This window comes from Macaca nemestrina, chromosome 10, assembly GCF_043159975.1.
Source record: "Macaca nemestrina isolate mMacNem1 chromosome 10, mMacNem.hap1, whole genome shotgun sequence".
NCBI classification, from domain to species: domain Eukaryota; kingdom Metazoa; phylum Chordata; class Mammalia; order Primates; family Cercopithecidae; genus Macaca; species Macaca nemestrina.
Genome location: NC_092134.1, coordinates 11,366,882 through 11,385,996, shown reverse-complemented (window position 1 = coordinate 11,385,996; position 19,115 = coordinate 11,366,882). Strand labels below are relative to the sequence as shown.

Genomic DNA, 19,115 nt, shown 5'->3' with positions numbered 1-19,115 from the left:
ACTGGAGGGTAGGGGTCCAGGGCGGTGAGATAGAAGGGACTGGAAAGCTAGGCAGGGGCAGTTCTTGTAGGACTTGGCAGAGGAGGGGACAGAACTGGATTTAATCAGCTTGGAGGCGGTTGTGTCTCTTGAGCGACAGAAACAGCTGTTAAGAACGTCACCTAGAGCGTTAGAGGGCAGGAATCCAGGATGTATTAGCTGCAGCACATAATAATGACAACGTGAGATGACCGCGCCCTCTCTGCGCTGCGCCGCCTGGCCCCCGACCTTGCTGGATGGTCTACGTCAGCTCCAGCATTCCGGGGCGCTGGCCTGGGCTCAGGTCAGGCAATGACCAGGGGCGGGTCAGCTTTCATTTCACCTCCCCCAAATCTCCTTTCTTTCCCCAAACTCTAGACACCCCCAAAACACACCATCTAAGTCAAATAAGCTCGGCAAATGCAATCTGCAGACAAGTCCCCCAACTCTTCCTGGAAAAGAGAGATTCTGGACGCGCAGAGGCACTGCCACGGGGGCCACAACAGACCCCGCAAGACCTTGCAAGGCTGTACAGTTGGGGTCCGCAACACAGCACGCGGGGCGGGGCGGGGCGGGGCGGGGCGGGGGGATGCGCATGCGCTGCCCCGCCTCCCGGGGCGGGGCGTGGGCGCGCGGGCGGGCGCCGGGGCGGGGCTATGACGTTTGTTGCGCGCGTGGCTCCGGCTGCGCAGGAACAGCTGGTGCCTCCGAGGGCGGCCGGCGAGCGCGCGGGCGTGGGGCGCTGGGGGGCCGGCCGGGCAGCGCTGCGGGAGCAGCCGCCGCCGCCTTGCACCATCATGTCCGGGCAGCTCGAGCGTTGCGAGCGCGAATGGCACGAGCTGGAGGGAGAATTTCAAGAACTGCAGGTAGGGCCAGGCCACCTGGTCCCGCAACTCTGCTGCCCGCGGTGCAGCGCCTTCCCCTTCCTGAGCCCCCGGCCCGGGCGGTGGGGACAGTCAGGGCCTAGGGAGTGCCCCGGCGAGGCCCTGGGGGCAGACGGGCGGCGTGGACCAGCCCCCTCCCATCACCCGGAGCTTCAGCTCTTCGTCCACGTGGGGCGCCGGGTCGCAGCCCCCCCTTCCGCCACCCTCCCACTGCCTCTCTGCTCCACGCACCCACTCCGCTGCAGAAAGTTGGTCTGTGGCCTCTGAGGCAAGTTCCAGGCGTGTTTATCTGTGGGGGTGGTTCAAAGAGAACAGCCCAGCCCCCACCTCCTTAGGGTCTCCCCAAATCTCACCCCGCCCCCTCCCATCTGCTTTTGGTATCTCAGCTCCCACCCCGTACTCTGGCGGGGCGGCATTATCCTGCCGCTCTGTTCTGGGAGGGGTACTTAGGGACTGTTCACCTTGAACCTCTAGGCTGTGCTTGGGGATTAGGGATCCATATTTCCTGTCTTTGGGGGCTCTGACGCTGCTGCCGGCTGAGTTTGGCGTGGAGAGCATCTGTCAGTTCGGACAGCTGGGTCGCCTCACCCAGTGATAGGGGAAGCTCCCAGCCCTATCCTTCTGGCCCGGAGCCTTACATGGGGTGGAGTGAAGGCGAGTGTAAGGGGGGGTCCCCTGAGAGAATGGCATTGCTGCTGGGGGTGGGGAGCGGTCCTGGCAGCAGTCGTTCCTGCCAAGAGGTTCAGAGAGGCCCCAGCTATCGACCGTGTTGACTAGAGACGCCTCAGGAAACCTTGGGGTTGAGCGAGAGGGACTCGGTGACTATTTTTGAAGACAGGGCTGTTCCTTCTCCAGTCATGGAATTGTTTTTTTGGGGGTTGGCTTTGCCTGAAATTACATTACACACCTTCACCCCAGTCCTCTCATTTGGAGCAGTGACATTGTCCCTGTCCATGTAGCTCTTGTCTGCAGTTCAGTTGGCCTCCTACAGTGTGCAGAGAGGAGAGGAGGTTGCCAAGGGTGTTTCTGATGGGTCTTTCTAGACACGTGGCTGTAGATTCTGATCAATAGACCGAGGGTTGCTGGAGAACTGGGGCAGGAACGGGGGTGCCGTTTCAGGCATGAACAGAGGGGAAGGGACCTAGACTCATCTTGGCCTGTCCAGCATGTGTAGGTTGATGCCTTCTCTAGGGCCTGGGTCCCATCCAGTTCTCAGGGGACCGTTTTGGCTCCACTTCCATGGAGAAGACTCAGCCACTTCTTGTTTTGTTTTGTTTTTGAGACGGAGTCTCACTGTTGCCCAGACTGAAGTGCAGTGGTGTGATCTCGGCTCATTGCAGCCTCCGCCTCCCAGGTTCAAGCCATTCTCCGCCTCAGCCTCCTGAGTAGCTGGGATTACAGGCACGTGCCACCATGCCCGGCTAATTTTTTTGTATTTTAGTAGAGATGGGGTTTCACCATGTTGGCCAGGCTCCTGACCTCAGGTGGTTCACCTACCTCAGCCTCCCAGAGTCCTGGGATTACAGGCATGAGCCACCGTGCCTGGCTGTCGGCCACTTCTTCTTTTTTTCTTGAGACAGAGTCTTGCTCTGTTGCCAGACTTGAGTGCAGTGGCACGATCACAGCTCACTGCAACCTCCGCCTCCTGGGTTCAAGCGATTCTCCTGTCTCAGTCTCCCAAGTAGCTGGGATTATAGGTGCCCGTCACCACGCCTAGCTAATTTTTGTATTTTTAGTAGAGACGGGGTTTCACCGTGTTGGCCAGGATGGTCTCGATCTCTTGACCCTGTGATCCGCCCGCCTCGGCCTCCCAAAGTGCTGGGATTACAGTTGTGAACCACCATGCCTGGTCCTTATCCGCTTGTTAATGCTTTGTCCTACTGGGCTCCGAGGTCATGGTCGGCTGTGGAACCACCGAGTGGGTGTTAGGGTTGGGAATGGGAGAAGAGAAGAGGTTTGCTGTGTGACGCTTGTGTTGTTCATAATTCCTGTCCCTTGCCTTGCCTTAGACAAGGAGGAGGAGGGGGGAAGAGTCTTAACACTTTAGAGTGACGCCCAGCGTGGTGGCTCACTCCTGCAATTCCAGCACTTTGGGAGGCCGAGGCAGGCGGATCACAAGGTTAGGAGTTTGAGACCAGCCTGGCCAACATAGTGAGACCCCGTCTCTACTAAAAATACAAAATTAGCTGGGTGTGGTGGCACGTGCCTATAATCCTAGATACTCAAGTGGCTGAGGCAGGAGAATTGCTTGAACCTGGGAGGGGGAGGTTGCAGTGAGACAAGACTGCACCACTACACTCCACACTCCAGCCTGGGCGACAGAGCAAGACGCTGTTTCAAAAAAAAAAAAAAAAAAAAACCCAGAAAACAACAGCAACAACACTTCAGAGCTATGCAATTAACAGCAATTAGATAGCAAGTCTTGGCAGGCAGAGGTTGCAGAGGAGTTGTTTGACTCTTTCTTACTTGGTTCTCGGATGCTCAGGTGTGTTAGGGGCAAAGGGATTGGGAATCAGTTCTGGATTTTGTCCCCTATTGCACAGCAAGGGTTGTAGAAGAAGGTCTGAGTGAGTGGAAACTGATGCCTCCTGCTGGGTTCATGATGGGGGAACTGGAAGGGACTGCATCCTGCTTAGGGGAAGAGGGACCCTGCTGGCTGCAGGCTTTGGTGGTCAGCGGCTGGGTCAGGGGTCAGTCAGGGATGGCTCCTGGTGTCAAGATCATAGACTGTAGCAGAAACTGCCGTCTACATCTTCAGTTCACAGATGAGGAAACTGAAGCTTGGGCTTGCTGATTGGCTGGACGGGGGCCACACAGCTAGTTAGTGGTAAAGTTGGGGCTAGAATTTAGTTCTCTGAATTTTGGGAGACTCCTCTCTTCCTTCTCGTTCTCCCCTTCATGTTAAATGTGAGAGCTGTGAACTCTCAAGGTGCAAGGCTCTGAAAGTCTGTATATGGTGAGTAGGATGACCATTGTGTATGTGCTAGGCAGTTTCGGATATGAGATATTTGTTGGGAGCTTGGTGCATTGGCTCGTACCTGTTGTAATCCCAGCACTTTGGGAGGACAAGTTGGGAGGACCGCTCCCAGCAGGACTGCCCAGCAGTTCGAGACCAGCCTGGGAAATATAGGGAAGCCCCTCTCTCTACAAACATGCATGCTTGTGGTCCCAGCTAGTAGGGAGGCTGAAGTAGGAGGGCTGTTTGAGCCCCAGATGTCAAGGCTGCAGTGAGCCATGATTGTACCACTGTACTGTAGCCTAGGTGACAGAGTTAGACCCTCTTTCAAAAAAAAGAGAAAGATTTGTTGGGGAACAAGCAGGTAACAGCAGGTAGGTAGGTGGGCACACTGAACTAGAACGTTTAACAATAGAAAGGATTTTTTTTCTACCATAAAGTCCTGGTCTATTTTAATTTTCCTACGTCTTCCTTAGAATCTGGGTTGAGGGTTTCATGTTTGTATCTCATTGATTCTGGGGTGATGTGTAACGATGTGTAATATCCCTATGTCTTACCTCTTTTTCTTTTTCTTTTTTTTTTTTTTTTTGAGATGGAGTCTTGCTCTGTCATCCAGGCTAGAGTACAGTGGCACGATCTTGGCTCACTGCAACCTTGCCTCCCGGGTTCAAGTTATTCTCCTGCCTCAGCCTCCGAGTAGCTGGGATTACAGGCACCTGCCACCATGCCTGGCTAATTTTTATATTTTTAGCAGAGACGGGGTTTCACCATCTTGGCCAGGTTGGTCTCGAACTCCTGACCTTGTGATCCACCCTCCTTAGCTTCCCAAAGTGCTGGGATTACAAGCATGAGCCACCACGCCTGGCTTCCCTTTTTTAAATGAAAGAAAGAAAGAACAAACCTAATTATCAGACCCCAGAGGATTTGAAAGGTCTTGGGAGTTTCCCTCCCCTCCACCCCAGGAAAACCCAACGTAATCTCTGGGACTGTAGAGGAAAGGATCAGTTTTCTTTGGAATGATTTGCATGTGTCAGGGCCTTCCTGAACCCTGGGGTACAGTTGAGTCTCCATGAGGACTTAGTTTTTGGGTGGTTGGGGTTTCAGGCATGCTGGTGAGTTGAGTGCTAGTCTGAGACCAGTGTGCTCCTGGTCTCCTGGCTTGTGGTGTGACTGCAGAAGGTCACTTACAGACACAAGGGCAAGTAATTTAATGAGCATTTCCTGCCTTGCATCACTGGAAACCTGATCTTGTTCCTCCCAGCCAAGGAAGAAGGGGGCCCGAAGCAGCTTTTCCCTAAGTCTGACCTCACAGTGATGCAAGGGCATTGTAAAGATTTTGACTTTTACTGCTAATGACATGTATGTCCGTCTGGCTGCTGTGTATAGAACAGACATCAGGGAGACAGGCTCGAAGCAAAAAGATCAGCATTATTTCATTAATAAACCTATGAAATAGATCCTAGACTCTCCATTTTACAGAGGTTAAGTCACTTATCCAAGGTGCCACGGCCTGTCAGCGCTGGAGCCAGGATTCAAACCCAGGCTGTTGAACACCAGTGTCTGTGCTCTTAACTACTGCCCAAGGCTGATCTGTGCCCTGAGTACGCCTGTTAGCTTTTGTTTCTCTTCTCTCTTGGCTTGGCTTGTGGGGAGTCTTTTTCTTTTTCTTACAGAGTCTCACTCTGTTGCCCAGGCTGGAGTGCAGTGGCAACAACCACAACCTCCGTCTTCCAGGTTCAAGCGATTCTCCTGCCTCAGTCTCCCGAGTAGTTGGGATTACAGGTGCGTGCCACCATGCCCAGCTAATTTTTGTATTTTTAGTAGAGACAGGGTTTCACTATGTTGGCCAGGCTGGTCTCGAACTCCTGACCTCGTGATCCTCCTGCCTCAGCCTCCCAAAGTGCTGGGATTACAAGCGTGAGCCACCACGCCCAGCCGGGCATCTTTCTTTAGTAGCAGATTGTGTGGGAAAAACCACTGCACAGGGAATCAGTATTCTTGAGTTCAGGTCCTAGCTTTGCCATTGTCTGGTATCTGAATTTGGTGAGCCACCTCTCTCAGCTTGAGTTTCTTTATCTAAAAACAAAGGCTGACAATAATAATAATCATAACAACAACAACAACAATAATAACTAACTGTGAAACATAGATTATCCCATTTAATCTAAATGTCAACCCACGGCCTGGCGCAGTGGCTCATGCCTGTAATCCCAGCACTTTGGGAGGCTAAGGCGGGCAGATCACTTTGAGCTTAGGTGTTCAAGACCAGCCTGGGCAACATGGTAAAACCCCATCACTACAACAAAAAAAAAAAAAAAAAAAAAAAAAACTTATCTGGACATTGGTGGCTCGCTCCTGTAATCCCAGCTACTCTGGAGGCTGAGGCTGGAGAATCGCTTGAACCCAGGAGGTGGAGGTTGTAGTGAGCTGAGATTGTGCCAGGGCACTCTAGCCTGGGTGACAGAGCGAGATTCTGTCTCAAAAATAAATGAATGAATGAGTGAATGAATGACAAACCTGTTTTTTAGATGAGGAGATTGAAGCTAAGAGATACTAAGTAACTGGAAAGTCATGGAGCCAGAATTTGAACCCACACCTGCTGTGTAACTCAGATACTTTTTGAGTTCCTAATACAGTGGGCTCCAAAAGCATCCCGAGACTCAGCTCCAGAAGAAAAGTTTTGAACTTGCTCGGCCCCTTCTCATTTACACGGTGCTTTCACACAGTGCGCTATCAGGACTCTTAGTTGCAAATGAAAAAAACCCAGTCTGACTGGTTTTAAGCCAAAAGGGGGTTTATTGAGTCAAGCTAGTGACAAATGGCATCAGGCAAGGCTGGATCCAGGAGCTCAGGTGATGCCTGTGTATGTGTGTCTCTCTGTCTCCTCTGTGTCAGCATTATTCTCAGGCAGTCCCTCCCATGTTGTGGCAAAGATGGCCAGGTGGCCCTCAGCTGACATCCATCAGCTTAGCAGCTCTGGCAGAAACAGAGCATCCTTTCTCCCTTAGATTCAGCAGCGCCCCAGGGCTGACTCCCATTTGCCCAGCTTGGGTCATGTGACTATGCCTTAATCGGTCACTATGGCACTGATTGGCCAGGTCACAGTCACATGTCTGTTCCTGAAGCCTGAAAGTGGGATCAGTGCCACCATACTACATGAAATGAGTTGGAGAGGGATGGTCCCATGAAGGAAAATCAAAATGCTGGTAGTTTAAAAAAAAAAAAAAAAAAAAGAGAGAGAGGGATGCTGGACAGACATCTTTTGTGGGGTAATAGAAATTGTTGGCTGGGTGTTGTGGCTTACGCCTGTAATCCCAACACTTTGGGAGGCCGAGGCAGGTAGATCTCTTGAGCCCAGGAGTTTGAGACCAGCCTGGGCAATGTGGTAACACCCTGACTCTACAAAAAGACACAAAAATTAGTTAGGCATGGTGGTGTGCACCCATGGTCCCACCTACTTGGGAGGCTGAAGCAGGCGGATTACCTAAGTTCAGGAAGTGGAGGTTGCAGTGAGCTGAGATCATGCCACTGCTCTCCAGCCTGGGTGACAGAGTGAGTCCCTGTCTCAAAAAAAAATTTTTTTTTCAATGTAAACAGTGGCATCTGTTGGATACTGCTTAAACTGCTAATGGGGGTAGTTTAAGGGGGTGGTTCCCAGTCGCATGTTAGGCTACACTGCATTATTTTTTTTTGAGATGGAGTTTTGCTATTGTTGCCCAGGCTAGAGTGCAATGACTCCGTCTCGGCCCACTGCAACCTCTGCCTCCCGGTTTCAAGTGATTCTCCTGCCTCAGCCTCCTGAGTAGCTGTAGCTGGGACTATAGGCACATGCCACCACACCTGGCTAATTTTTGTATTTTTAGTAGAGACAGTTTCACCATGTTGGCCAGCTGGTCTTGAACTCCTGACCACAGGTGATCTGCCCACCTCGGCTTCCTAAAGTGCTGGGATTACCGGCGTGAGCCACCGTGCCCAGTTTACACCACATTCTTGATGATGTCATATCTCTGTGACAGTGCCTAGCCTGCTGCATGCACCTCATCTGCCACCTCTTTCACAGCTGACGAAACTGAGCCTCAGAGGGATTACATAATTCAGCTAATAAGTGGCAGGCTCTGGATCTGAACTCAGGCAACCTGATGGCAGCATCAAATCACTTAACCATTGTGTTTTCTTGCCACCCAAATGCCTGCCTCCCACGCACAGACTCCCACTGCCTCCCACACACAGACCCCCACTTACCGCTTCCATAACATACCGTTCATGGATTCTGACACATGACTCAGAATCTGTCCTGGCGTAGGACTCTTACACGTTAGGTGAAGTCATCCTTGGTGGTGTTTCTATGGTGATGAGTCCTGGTTAAGTATAGTCTGAAAGTCTATTTGAAGTTGATTTCTTAGAGCTATATAAAAGTAATCTCTTGTCTGGGCACAGTGGCTCATGCCTGTAATCCTAGCACCTTGGGAGGCCAAGATAGGCAAGTCATTTGAGCTCAGGCATTTGAGACCAGCCTAGGCAACATGGCAAAACCCCTGTCTCTACAAAAAATACAAAAATTAGCCAGGCATGGTGGCGCAGGCCTGTAGTTTCAGCTACTTGGGAGGTTGAGAGGGGAGGATCGCCTGAGCCCAGGGAGGTGAAGGCAGTGATGAGCAGCCATGATTGCGTCACTGCATTCCAGACTGGACGACAGAGTAAGACCCTGTCTCCAAAAAAAAAAAAAAAAGTAATCTCTTGAAAGTTTACCACCAGCAAGAGGCACAGCTCTAAGGCACCACACTTAAGTGGCGGTGTGGCCCTGTTGCAATCCACTGGACTGCCCAGCCACTTCTGATGCTCCTGGGCCAGAACCTGTCTGTAAATACCATGAGATTCCTCTGGCAATTACTGCAACAAATGTTGACTCCCCAGTCCCGGATCTTCTGACAGCCAAGGTGTGTTAAGGAGGTGTCTCCTGATGTTTCACATCTGTGCTGGGAACAAGAGTCATTAACCTTATCTTCCCACTGGGGCAGAGCTTGGGCCTCAGAGGACAGCAGAGGTGGCAGAGATCCTGAATCTTCCAAAGGAAACTTGCTTGTTTGTTTCTACATGCGGAGGATGGTAATTAGACAAGTAGGGAAGACACTCTGGGCATGCCAGCTCACAGAGCTCATGTGAGCACTCCTTTTTTTTTTTTTTTTCTGAGACGGAGTCTTGCTCTGTCGCCCAGGCTGGAGTGCAGTGGCCGCATCTCAGCTCACTGCAAGCTCCGCCTCCCGGGTTTACGCCATTCTCCTGCCTCAGCCTCCCAAGTAGCTGGGACTTCAGGCGCCCGCCACCCACGCCCGGCTAGTTTTTTGTATTTTTTTGGTAGAGACGGGGTTTCACTGTGTTAGCCAAGATGGTCTCGATCTCCTGACCTCGTGATCTGCCTGTCTCGGCCTCCCAAAGTGCTGGGATTACAGGCTTGAGCCACCGCGCTTGGCCTTTTGTTGTTGTTTTATAAGAGAGGGTCTCACTTTGTCGCCCAGGCTGGAATGCAGTAGTCCGATCATGGATCACTACAGCTTCAACTTCCTGGGTTCAAGTGATTCTCCCTCTTCAGCCTCCTGAGTAGCTGGGACTACAGGCACACACTGCCACACTTGTCTAATTTTTGTAATTTTTATAGAGGTGGGGTTTTGTCATGTTGCCCAGGCTGGTCTTGAACTTCTGGCCTCAAACATTCCTCCCATCTCAGCCTCCCAAAGTGCTGAGATTATAGGTATGAGTGCCCAGCCCTCCTTTTTTTTTTTTTCTTTCAACCAAGAGTTTCACTCTTATTGCCCAGGCTGGAGTGCAGTGGTGCCATCTTGGCTCACTGCAACCTCTGCCTTCCGGTTTCAAGCAATTCTCCTGCCCCAGCCTCCTGAGTAGCTGGGATTACAGGCAGGCGCCACCACGCCCAGCTAATTTTTGTATTTTTAGTACATGGGGTTTCACCATGTTGGCCAGGCTGGTCTTGAACTCCTGACCTCATGATCTGCCCGCCTCAGCCTCCCAAAGTGCTGGGATTACAGGTGTGAGTCACTGCACCCAGCCCTGGCCCTTCTTTTTTTTGAATGGAATCCATTCTACCTTTTTTTTTTTTTTTTTTTTTTTTGAGACAGAGTTTTGCTCTGTCGCCCAGGCTGGAGTGCAGTGGCTCAATCTCGGCTCATTGCAACCTCTGCCTCCCGGGTTCAAGCGATTTTCCTGCCTCAGCCTCCCGAGTAGCTGGGACTACAGGTGCACACCACCATGCCCAGCTAATTTTTGTATTTTTCGTAAAGACGGGGTTTCACCATGTTGGCCAAGATGGTCTTGATCTCTTTACCTCGTGATCTGCCTGCCTCGGCCTCCCAAAGTGCTGGGATTACAGGTGTGAGCCACCACACCTGGCCTTTTTTTTTAAATTTTTTTTTTTTTTTTGAGATGGGAGTCTCACTCTGTTGCCCAGGCTGGAGTGCAGTGGCACGATCTCGGTTCACTGCAACCTCCGCCTTCCGGGTTCAAGCAATTCTCCTGCCTCAGCCTCCTGAGTAGCTGGGATTACAGGCGTGTGCTACCACATCAGGCTAATTTTTTTATTTGTAGTAGAGACGGGGTTTCACCATGTTGGTCAGGCTAGTGTCTAACTCCTGACCTTGTGATCTGCCCACCTCGGTCTCCCATAGTGCTGGGATTAGAGGCGTGAGCCACTGCGCCCAGCCTCCATTCTACGTTTTTATAAGTAATACATATTCACACAGTTAAAAATTCACATAGCAGCCATGTACAGTAGTTTTTGTAACACAACTAAAAATTGGCAACCTGAATGTCCATGGGAATGGATCATTACACTGAGCACCCAGAGAGAGGTGAAGCAGGAGAATGAATAAACTGAGCTACCTGTGTTAACATCCCATCTGAAAGTTGCGGAGGGGTATATACAATGTGACACTTGTAATAAAGGCAAAAACTTTCAAAACAACACAGTATATCACTTAATGATACCTTGTATGTAATCCAAGTATAAAGACTTGCAAAGGATTGATAAAGACCATAGTTGGTGCTATCGTGGAAATTCAGACAGGGCCCAAGCAAGAAAAGGCTGTCTCAGGAAGGTCTCGCTGAAAATAAGGGGCTGTTTATAAAGGTGTGGGCAGCTTTTTAAATTTACTTTTTTTTTCTTTTTTTAAGACAGAGAGGGGTTCTAATTCCATCACTCAGGCTGAAGTGCAGTGGCAGTATCATAGCTCACTGCAGCCTTGAACTCCTAGGCTCAAGCTATCTTCCCATCTCAGCCTTTTGAGTAGCTGGGACTACAGGCAGGTGCCACTGTGCTCAGCTAATGTTTTAATCTTTTGCAGAGGTAGGGTCTTGCTGTGTTGCCCAGGCTTGGGTATGGGCAGTTTAATGATTGGAGCTGGCCACAGCAGGGAGCTGTTACTAGTCCTGATCCTAAAAGGTGAGGAGTCACTAGAGCTTGGCACAAGCTTGTGCTGGGGGGGCAGGAGCTGCCAGTCAGCAGCTGTAGTGGGTGAAGGGGGGCAGTAGAACTGGGAGGAGGTAGGAGGAACAGATAATCCTGACTCTCTCTCCTCCCGCCCTCCAGTCTTCTGGTGACTGCCATTGACCAAACCCAACTGGAGGGCAGTTCCTAGGGATCAGCCTCCCAGGGCACAGAGGAAGCCAGGACTGATCTGGGGTGAGAGTGGGTTGAGGAAGTTACCACAGTCCACCTCTTTGGCAGGGGCAGAGGATGGGAATACCATGTAGGAGGGATCCATGAGGCCATTCAACTCTGTGTGCACTATTCCTTCTTTGTTTTCTTTTTTCTTTTTCTTTTGAAACAAGGTCTCACTCTGACACTCGGACTAGAGTGCAGGGGTGTGATCATGACTCACAGCAGCCTTCACCTCCTGGCTCAAGTGATCCTCTTGTCTCAGTCTCGCAAGTAACTGTGACTACAGGTACATACCACCATGCCAGCTATAATTAAAAAAAATTTTTTTTGAGAGACGGGATCTTGCTGTGTTGTCCAGGCTGGCCTCAAGTGATCCTTTTTTTTTTTTTGGGGTGGGGGGGTGGATGGAGTCTTGCACTGTCACCAGGCTGGAGTGCAGTGGCGCGATCTCCACTCACTGCAACCTCTGCCTCCCAGGTTCAAGCGATTTTGCTGTCTCAGCCTCCAGAGTAGCTGGGATTACAGGCACCCACCACCAGGCCCGGCTAATTTTTTATATTTTTAGTAGAGACAGAGTTTCACTATATTGGCCAGGCTGGTCTTGAACTCCTGACCTCGTGATCCACCTGCCTCGGCCTCCCAAAGTGCTGGGATTACAGGCGTGAGCCACTGCACCCAGCCAACATACTAAAAGTTTTACGAAGAGAAACAGCTCTGTAGGCTCCATGTCAGTTATTTACGTGGTTAGGACCATGCAATTATCACTTACAGCAGAATCAAGTAGTGTACTATGATTGTATTTTTCTCTTGGAAAAATAAATGTCTTGGTATTTGATTCCTTACTGCCAATGTTTTCCTTATAATTACCCTCTCTCCATTTTGTTCCGATTTGGGTATTCCGTGAAGTGTGCTTTGTTTGTGTGGATTGGCCTTGAACAAGGCAGCTGAGGAGCTGGGGTTTGCCTTGTGCTGCAGAATGGATTTTCTTCTTCCACAGCTGCCTGTCTGTGCCCCCAGCACTCTTGAGTTAAATTTTTAGAGCCAGGGACTTGATGGTGGGAGTCAATCATATTTAATGTGCTGGTGGTCCCTGGCCGGGCGTGATGGCTCACGCCTGTAATCCCAGCACTTTGGGAGGCTGAGACGGGTGGATCACGAGGTCAGGAGATCGAGACCATCCTGGCTAACACGGTGAAACCCCATCTCTACTAAAAATACAAAAAAAAAAAATTAGCCTGGTGTGGTGGCGGGCACCTGTAGTCCAGTTACTCAGTAGGCTGAGGCAGGAGAATGGTGTGAACCCAGGAGGCAGAGTTTGCAGTGAGCCGAGATCGCGCCACTGCACTCCAGCCTGGGGGACTGAGCGAGACACCGTCTCAGAAAAAAAAAAAAAAAAAAAAAAAAAAAAAAAAAAATATATATATATATATATATATATATATATATATGCTGATGGTCCCTGCACTGTCTGCAGAGAGCTGCCTCCCATTTTGGGATGAGTGTCTCGTCTCCCGTGTTCGAATCTACTGCTGCCAAGGTTAGAAATAAAAATAGCAGTTTGGCATCTTCTTTAAAAGTTAGACAGAAATTTACCATATGACCCAGCAATTCCATTCCTAGCTATCTACCCAAGAGAAATGAAAAGACAGGTCCACACAGACTTATATGACATTGGATCTTCATAGCAGCAGCATTCACGATACAGTAACCAAAAAGTCAAAACAACCCAAACAACTTCTGGGCCACATTTTTATTGCTGACTAGCAATAAAAGGAAACAAAACAAAACAGATCCATGCTACAAAAACATGATGCTAAGTCAGGCCAGATGCAAAAACCCCATGCTGTATGATTCTATTTATATGAAATATGTAGAAATGACAGAACTATAGAGACAGGGCCAGGCATGGTGGCTCACGCCTGTAATCCCAACACTCTGGGAGGCCAAGGAGGGCAGATCACCTGAGGTCAGGAGTTCCAGACCAGCCTGGCCAACATGGTGAACCCACATCTCTACTATAAATACAAGAATTAGCTGGGCGTGGTGATGCGCACCTGTAGTCCCAGCTACTCGGGAGGCTGAGGCAGGAGAATGGCTTGAACCTGAGAGGCGGAGGTTGCGGTGAGCAGAGATCACGCCACTGCACTCCAGCCTGGGCAACAGCGAGACTGTCTCAAAAACAAAACCAAAAAAACAACAAAAAAGCCTCTAGAGACAGAAAGCCGGTTAAAGGTTGCTGTGGGTTAGGAAGAAGGGGAGATGGAGAGTGACTGTGAAGAGACACCAGGGATCTTACTGGGTGATAGAAGGTTCTAACACGAGATGTGGTGATGGTTGTACAACCTGGTAAACGTATAAAAATCCCTGAATTATATTCTTAAAATGTGTGACTTGTATGGCTTGTAAATTATATATCAATGAAGTTGTTAAAAATGATGCTTCAGCCGGGCGCGGTGGCTCACGCCTGTAATCCCAGCACTCTGGGAGGCCTAGATGGGCGGATCACGAGGTCAGGAGATCAAGACCACTAAAAAATAAAATACAAAAAACTAGCCGGGCGAGGTGGTGGGCGCCTGTAGTCCCAGCTACTCGGGAGGCTGAGGCAGGAGAATGGCGTGAACGCGGGAGGCGGAGCTTACAGTGAGCCGAGATCCGGCCACTGCACTCCAGCCTGGGCGACAGAGTGAGACTCCGTCTCAAAAAAAAAAAAAAAAAAAAAAAAAAAAAAAAAAAAAAAAGATGCTTCAGGCCAGGTGCAGTGGCTCATTCATGCCTGTAATCCCACCACTTGGGAAGGCTGAGGTAGGTGGATCACCTGAGGTCAGGAGTTTGAGACCAACCTGACCAATATGGTGAAACTCCATCTCTACTAAAAAAATACAAAAATTAGCCAGGCGTGGTGGTACGTGCCTGTAATCCCAGCTAGTCGGGAGGCTGAGGCAGGGAGAATTGCTTGAACCCAGGAGACGGAGGTTGTAGTGAACTGAGGTCGTGCCATTGCACTCCAGCCTGGGCAACAGATTGAGACTTCGTCTCAAAAAAAAAAAAAAAAAGCTCAGGCTGGGCACAGTGGCTTGCACCTGTAATCCCAGCACTTTGGGAGGCCATGGCAGGTGGATCAGCCTGGGCAACATGGCAAAACCCATCTCTACTACAAATACAAAAATTAGTTTCATAACCCAGTCTCAAAATAAATAGATAAAAATAATTTAAAAATGCTTTAGTTTCTCAGTTTGGTAGAAAAACACCCAATGTGGGTGTTTAGAGATACGCATTTTTGGGGGTGCTGCTTAGTTCCTGGCTTGATGAAGGAATCATTCAAGCAGCCTCCAAGTCCCTGGTTTTTCACATCTTTAGGATGACATCCAGGGGCCATGGCTCAGTACTTTGGGAGGCCAAGGCAAGAGGATTGCTTGAACCCAGGAGTTTGAGACCAGCCTGGACAGCATAATGAGACCCCGTCCCTGCAAAAAAATAAAAAATGAGCCAGGTGTGGTGGTGCGTGCCCATGGTCCCAGCTTCTCAGGAGACTGAGGCAGGAGGATCGCTTGAGTTGGGGAGGTTGAGGCTGTGGTGAGCTGTGATTGCACCACTGCCCTTCCAGCCTGCATGACAGACAGAGACCTTGTCTCAAAAAAAAAAAAAAAAAAAAACTCCCCTGGTTAAGAGATTGGTAACAATGAGTCCAAGGTTCAGAGCTTCTTTTCTTAACTAAGTGTACTTAACTTTGCCCAGAAGGAAAGTTCTATTCTTTGCCATACTAATCTGGTTTTTGACACTTTTTTTTTTCCTAAGACAGAGTCTCCCTCTGTCACCCAGGCTGGAGCGCAGTGGTGCGATCTCGGCTCACTGCAACCTCTGCTTTCCGGGTTCAAGTGATTATCCTGCCTCAGCCTCCTGAGTAGCTGGGATTACAGGCGAGTGCCACAACACCTGGCTAATTTTTGTATTTTTAGTAGAGACGGGGTTTCACCATGTTGGCCAGGCTTGTGTTGAACTCCTGACCTCAGATGATCCGCCCACCTCAGCCGCCCAAAGTGCTGGGATTACTGGCATGAGCCACCGTGCCCAGCCGATACTCACTTCTGAAATGGGGATGCTCAGCTCCAACTGGGAAAGTAAAACAAAACAGCGCAGAATGTGTTTGCTTATGTAATTAGGAAGTCAGAAGCGTGCTGCCTTCAGGTGTGAGCAGTTCCAGGAGCTCAAAAGCAATCACTAGGGCTCTGCTTTTATCTACCTCTCTGCCTTGTTTTCCCAAACTGGGTTCATTCTCAGGCTAGGTCCTCCAGCGACTGCAAGACAGCCCTATGAGCTCTGGGTCCCCATCTTGCTACCTTCAAAACTGGGGGGAAGAGGTTCTCTTTCTCAGCAGTTCTTATAAAAGCTCTTAGCGGCCGGGCGCGGTGGCTCAAGCCTGTAATCCCAGCACTTTGGGAGGCCGAGACGGGCGGATCACGAGGTCAGGAGATCGAGACCATCCTGGCTAACACGGTGAAACCCCGTCTCTACTAAAAAAAATACAAAAAACTAGCCGGGCGAGGTGGCGGGCGCCTGTAGTCCCAGCTACTCGGGAGGCTGAGGCAGGAGAATGGCGTAAACCCGGGAGGCGGAGCTTGCAGTGAGCCGAGATCGCGCCACTGCACTCCAGCCTGGGTGACAGAGCCAGACTCCGTCTCAAAAAAAAAAAAAAAAAAAAAAGCTCTTCCACTGAGTTTTGCTGATTCCAGATGCCCATCTGTGAATTACCTGCTGGGTCGGGAGGCCGATGTTCTGATTGGCCAGGCCTGGGCCACGTGCTCTCTCCTGGAGCCTATGGGCAGGCCTAACCCCGCTTCTAGCCACATTTCATGGACTGAGTGTGGCAGAGGGATGGGTCCCTAAAAAAACTATGGGGACGTTAACCAGAAGGGGAATGGCTGCCTGATTGGCAAAAACAGTGGCCTTCATCTGGCCAGCTGGTTCCATTCAAGGCCACAGGGCCAAGGTTGCTTGGAGGCTTGCAGTGCCTCCGTTGGCTCACCCTGCTGCCAGAAAAAGCATCTTAAAGCACAACCCTGCTCCCAGAAAAAGCATCTCAAAGCACAGGTCTAACTGAGGGCCTGCTGGAGACACCCTGATGTGCAAAGAGTAGCCAGGGACTCCAAGGGAAGACTGGGATTGTATCTCCTCTGCCTGACAGAAATGCCCCATGCATGATGCATCAAGACAGCCACGTAGAAAACAGTATGGCGGTTCCTCAAAAAATTAAACATAGAATTACCATATGGTCCAGCAATTCCACTTCCGGGGTATATACCTAAAACAGCTGAAAGCAGGTGGGATGTGGTTGCTCACACCTGTAATCCCAGCACTTTGGGAGGCTGAAGTGGGAGAATAGTGTCAGCCCAGGCGTTGGAGATCAGCCTGGGCAACATAGTGAGACCATCTCTACAAGAAGAAAAAAACAAAAAAAAAAGCTAGCATGGTGGCACATGCCTGTAGTTCCAGCTACTCGGGAGGCTGGGGTGGGAGGATCACTTGAGTTTGAGGCTGCAGTGAGCCATGATTGTGCCACTGCACTGCAGCCTGGGCGACAGAGATCCCATCTTTTGAAATATTGAAAGCGGTGTCTTAGAAAGATATGTGTACACCCACGATCACAGCAGCATTATTCACAACAGCCAAAAGATGGAAGCAACCCACCTTCCATCCATCGGTGGAGGCGTGGAGAAATAAAATGTGGCTCGTCCATACAGTGGACTGCTAGCCTTAAAAAGGAAGGACATTCTGGCCAGGTGTGGTGGCTCACGCCTGTAATCCCAGCACTTTGGGAGGCCCAGGCGGGCGGATCATAAGGTCAAGAGATCGAGACCATCCTGGCCAACATGGTGAAACCCCATCTCTACTAAAAATACAAAAATTAGCCGGGCATGGTAGCAGGCACCTGTAATCCCAGCTACTCAAGAGGCCGAGGAAGGAGAATTGCTGGAACCCAGGAAGTGGAGGTTGCAGTGAGCCCAGATTGGGCCACGGCACTCCAGCCTTGCAACAGAGTGAGACTCCATCTCAAAAAAAAAAAAAAAAAAAAGGAAGGAAATTCTGATACGCACCACAATACGGATAAGCCTGGAGCACATTATGCTAAGTGATAAATAAGCCAGTCATTAAAGGACACATACTGGGCCGGGCGCAGTGGCTCACACCTGTAATCCCAGCACTTTGGGAGGCCGAGGCGGGCAGATAATGAGGTCAGGAGATTGAGACCATTCTGGCCAACATGGTGAAACCCCATCTCTACTTAAAAAAAGTACAAAAATTAGCTGGGCATGGTACTGGATGCTTGTAGCCCCAGCTACTTGGAAGGCTGAGGCAGGAAAATCACTAAAAACCGGGAGGCAGAGGTTTCAGTGAGCTGAGATCGCACCACTACAGCCTGGTGACAGAGCGAGACACTGTCAAAAAGAAAAAGACAAGGCGCAGTGGCTCATGCCTGTAATCCCAGCACTTTGGGAGGCCGAGGTGGGCAGATCACCTGAGGTTGGGAGTTCGAGACCAGTCTGACTAACATGGAGAAACCCCATCTCTACTAAAAATACAAAAATTAGCTGGGTGGGGTGGCACATGTCTGTAATCCCAGCTACTTGGGAGGCGGAGGCAGGAGAATCTCTTGAACCCAGGAAGTGGAGGTTTTGGTGAGCCGGGATCACACTATTGCATTCCAGCCTAGTCAGCAAGAGTGAAACTGTCTCAAAAAAAAAAAAAGAAGATACGTACTGTGTGATTCCACTTATAGGTGGTACCTAGAGTAGTCATATTCATAGAGTTGGAAGACAGAGTAGTGGTTGCCAGGGGCTGAAGGGAAGGTGAAATGGGGAATTATTTGATGGGTTCATAGTTTCTGTTTGGCATGATGAAAAAGTTCTGGAAATGGATGGTGGTATAGTCACACATCGCATACTGACATGTCTGTCAAAGACAGTGGTCCCATGGGATTATATATACAACAGTGGTCCCAGAAGATTATGATGCTGTGTTTTTTTTTTTGTTTTTGTTTTTTTTTTTTTTTTTGAGACGGAGCCTTGCTCTGTCACCCAGGCTGGAGTGCAGTGGCCGGATCTCAGCTCACTGCAAGCTCCTCCTCTCGGGTTCACGCCATTCTCCTGCCTCAGCCTCCCGAGTAGCTGGGACTACAGGCACCCGCCACCTCGCCCGGCTAGTTTTTTGTATTTTTTAGTAGAGACGGGGTTTCACCGTATTAGCCAGGATGGTCTCGATCTCCTGACCTCATGATCCGCCCGTCTCGGCCTCCCAAAGTGCTGGGATTACAGTCTTGAGCCACCGCGCCCGGCCAATGCTGTGTTTTTACTGTACCTTTTTCTATGTTTTGATACATTTATTTTATTTTTTCAGATGGAGTCTTGCTCTGTCGCCCAGGCTGGAGTACAGTGGTGCAGTCTAGGCTCACTGCAACCTCTGCCTCCCCAGCTCAAGCGATTCTTCAGCCTCAGCCTCCTGAGTAGCTGAGATTACAGGCGGGTACCACCATGCCTGGCTAATTTTTGTAGTATTTTTAGTAGAGAAGGGTTTTGCCATACTGGCCAGG

General features: G+C 50.1%; 1 protein-coding gene across 4 annotated transcripts in view; it reads left to right on the top strand.

Annotated features, from left to right (window-relative positions):
* The first annotated feature begins 728 nt into the window (after positions 1 to 728).
* The window catches only part of LOC105494515 (transmembrane protein 120B), a 69,565-nt gene continuing 51,178 nt past the window's right edge, over positions 729 to 19,115 (top strand). For 3 of the 4 annotated variants that reach the window (XM_011763025.2, XM_011763017.2, XM_071070941.1), the window contains exon 1: positions 730 to 884. In XM_011763025.2, the coding sequence (XP_011761327.2) occupies positions 816 to 884 (69 nt within the window). In that variant the 5' untranslated portion in view covers positions 730 to 815. Of the gene's footprint in view, positions 885 to 19,115 lie in introns of all 4 variants that reach the window. The other variant, XM_071070942.1, reaches the window with a different exon arrangement.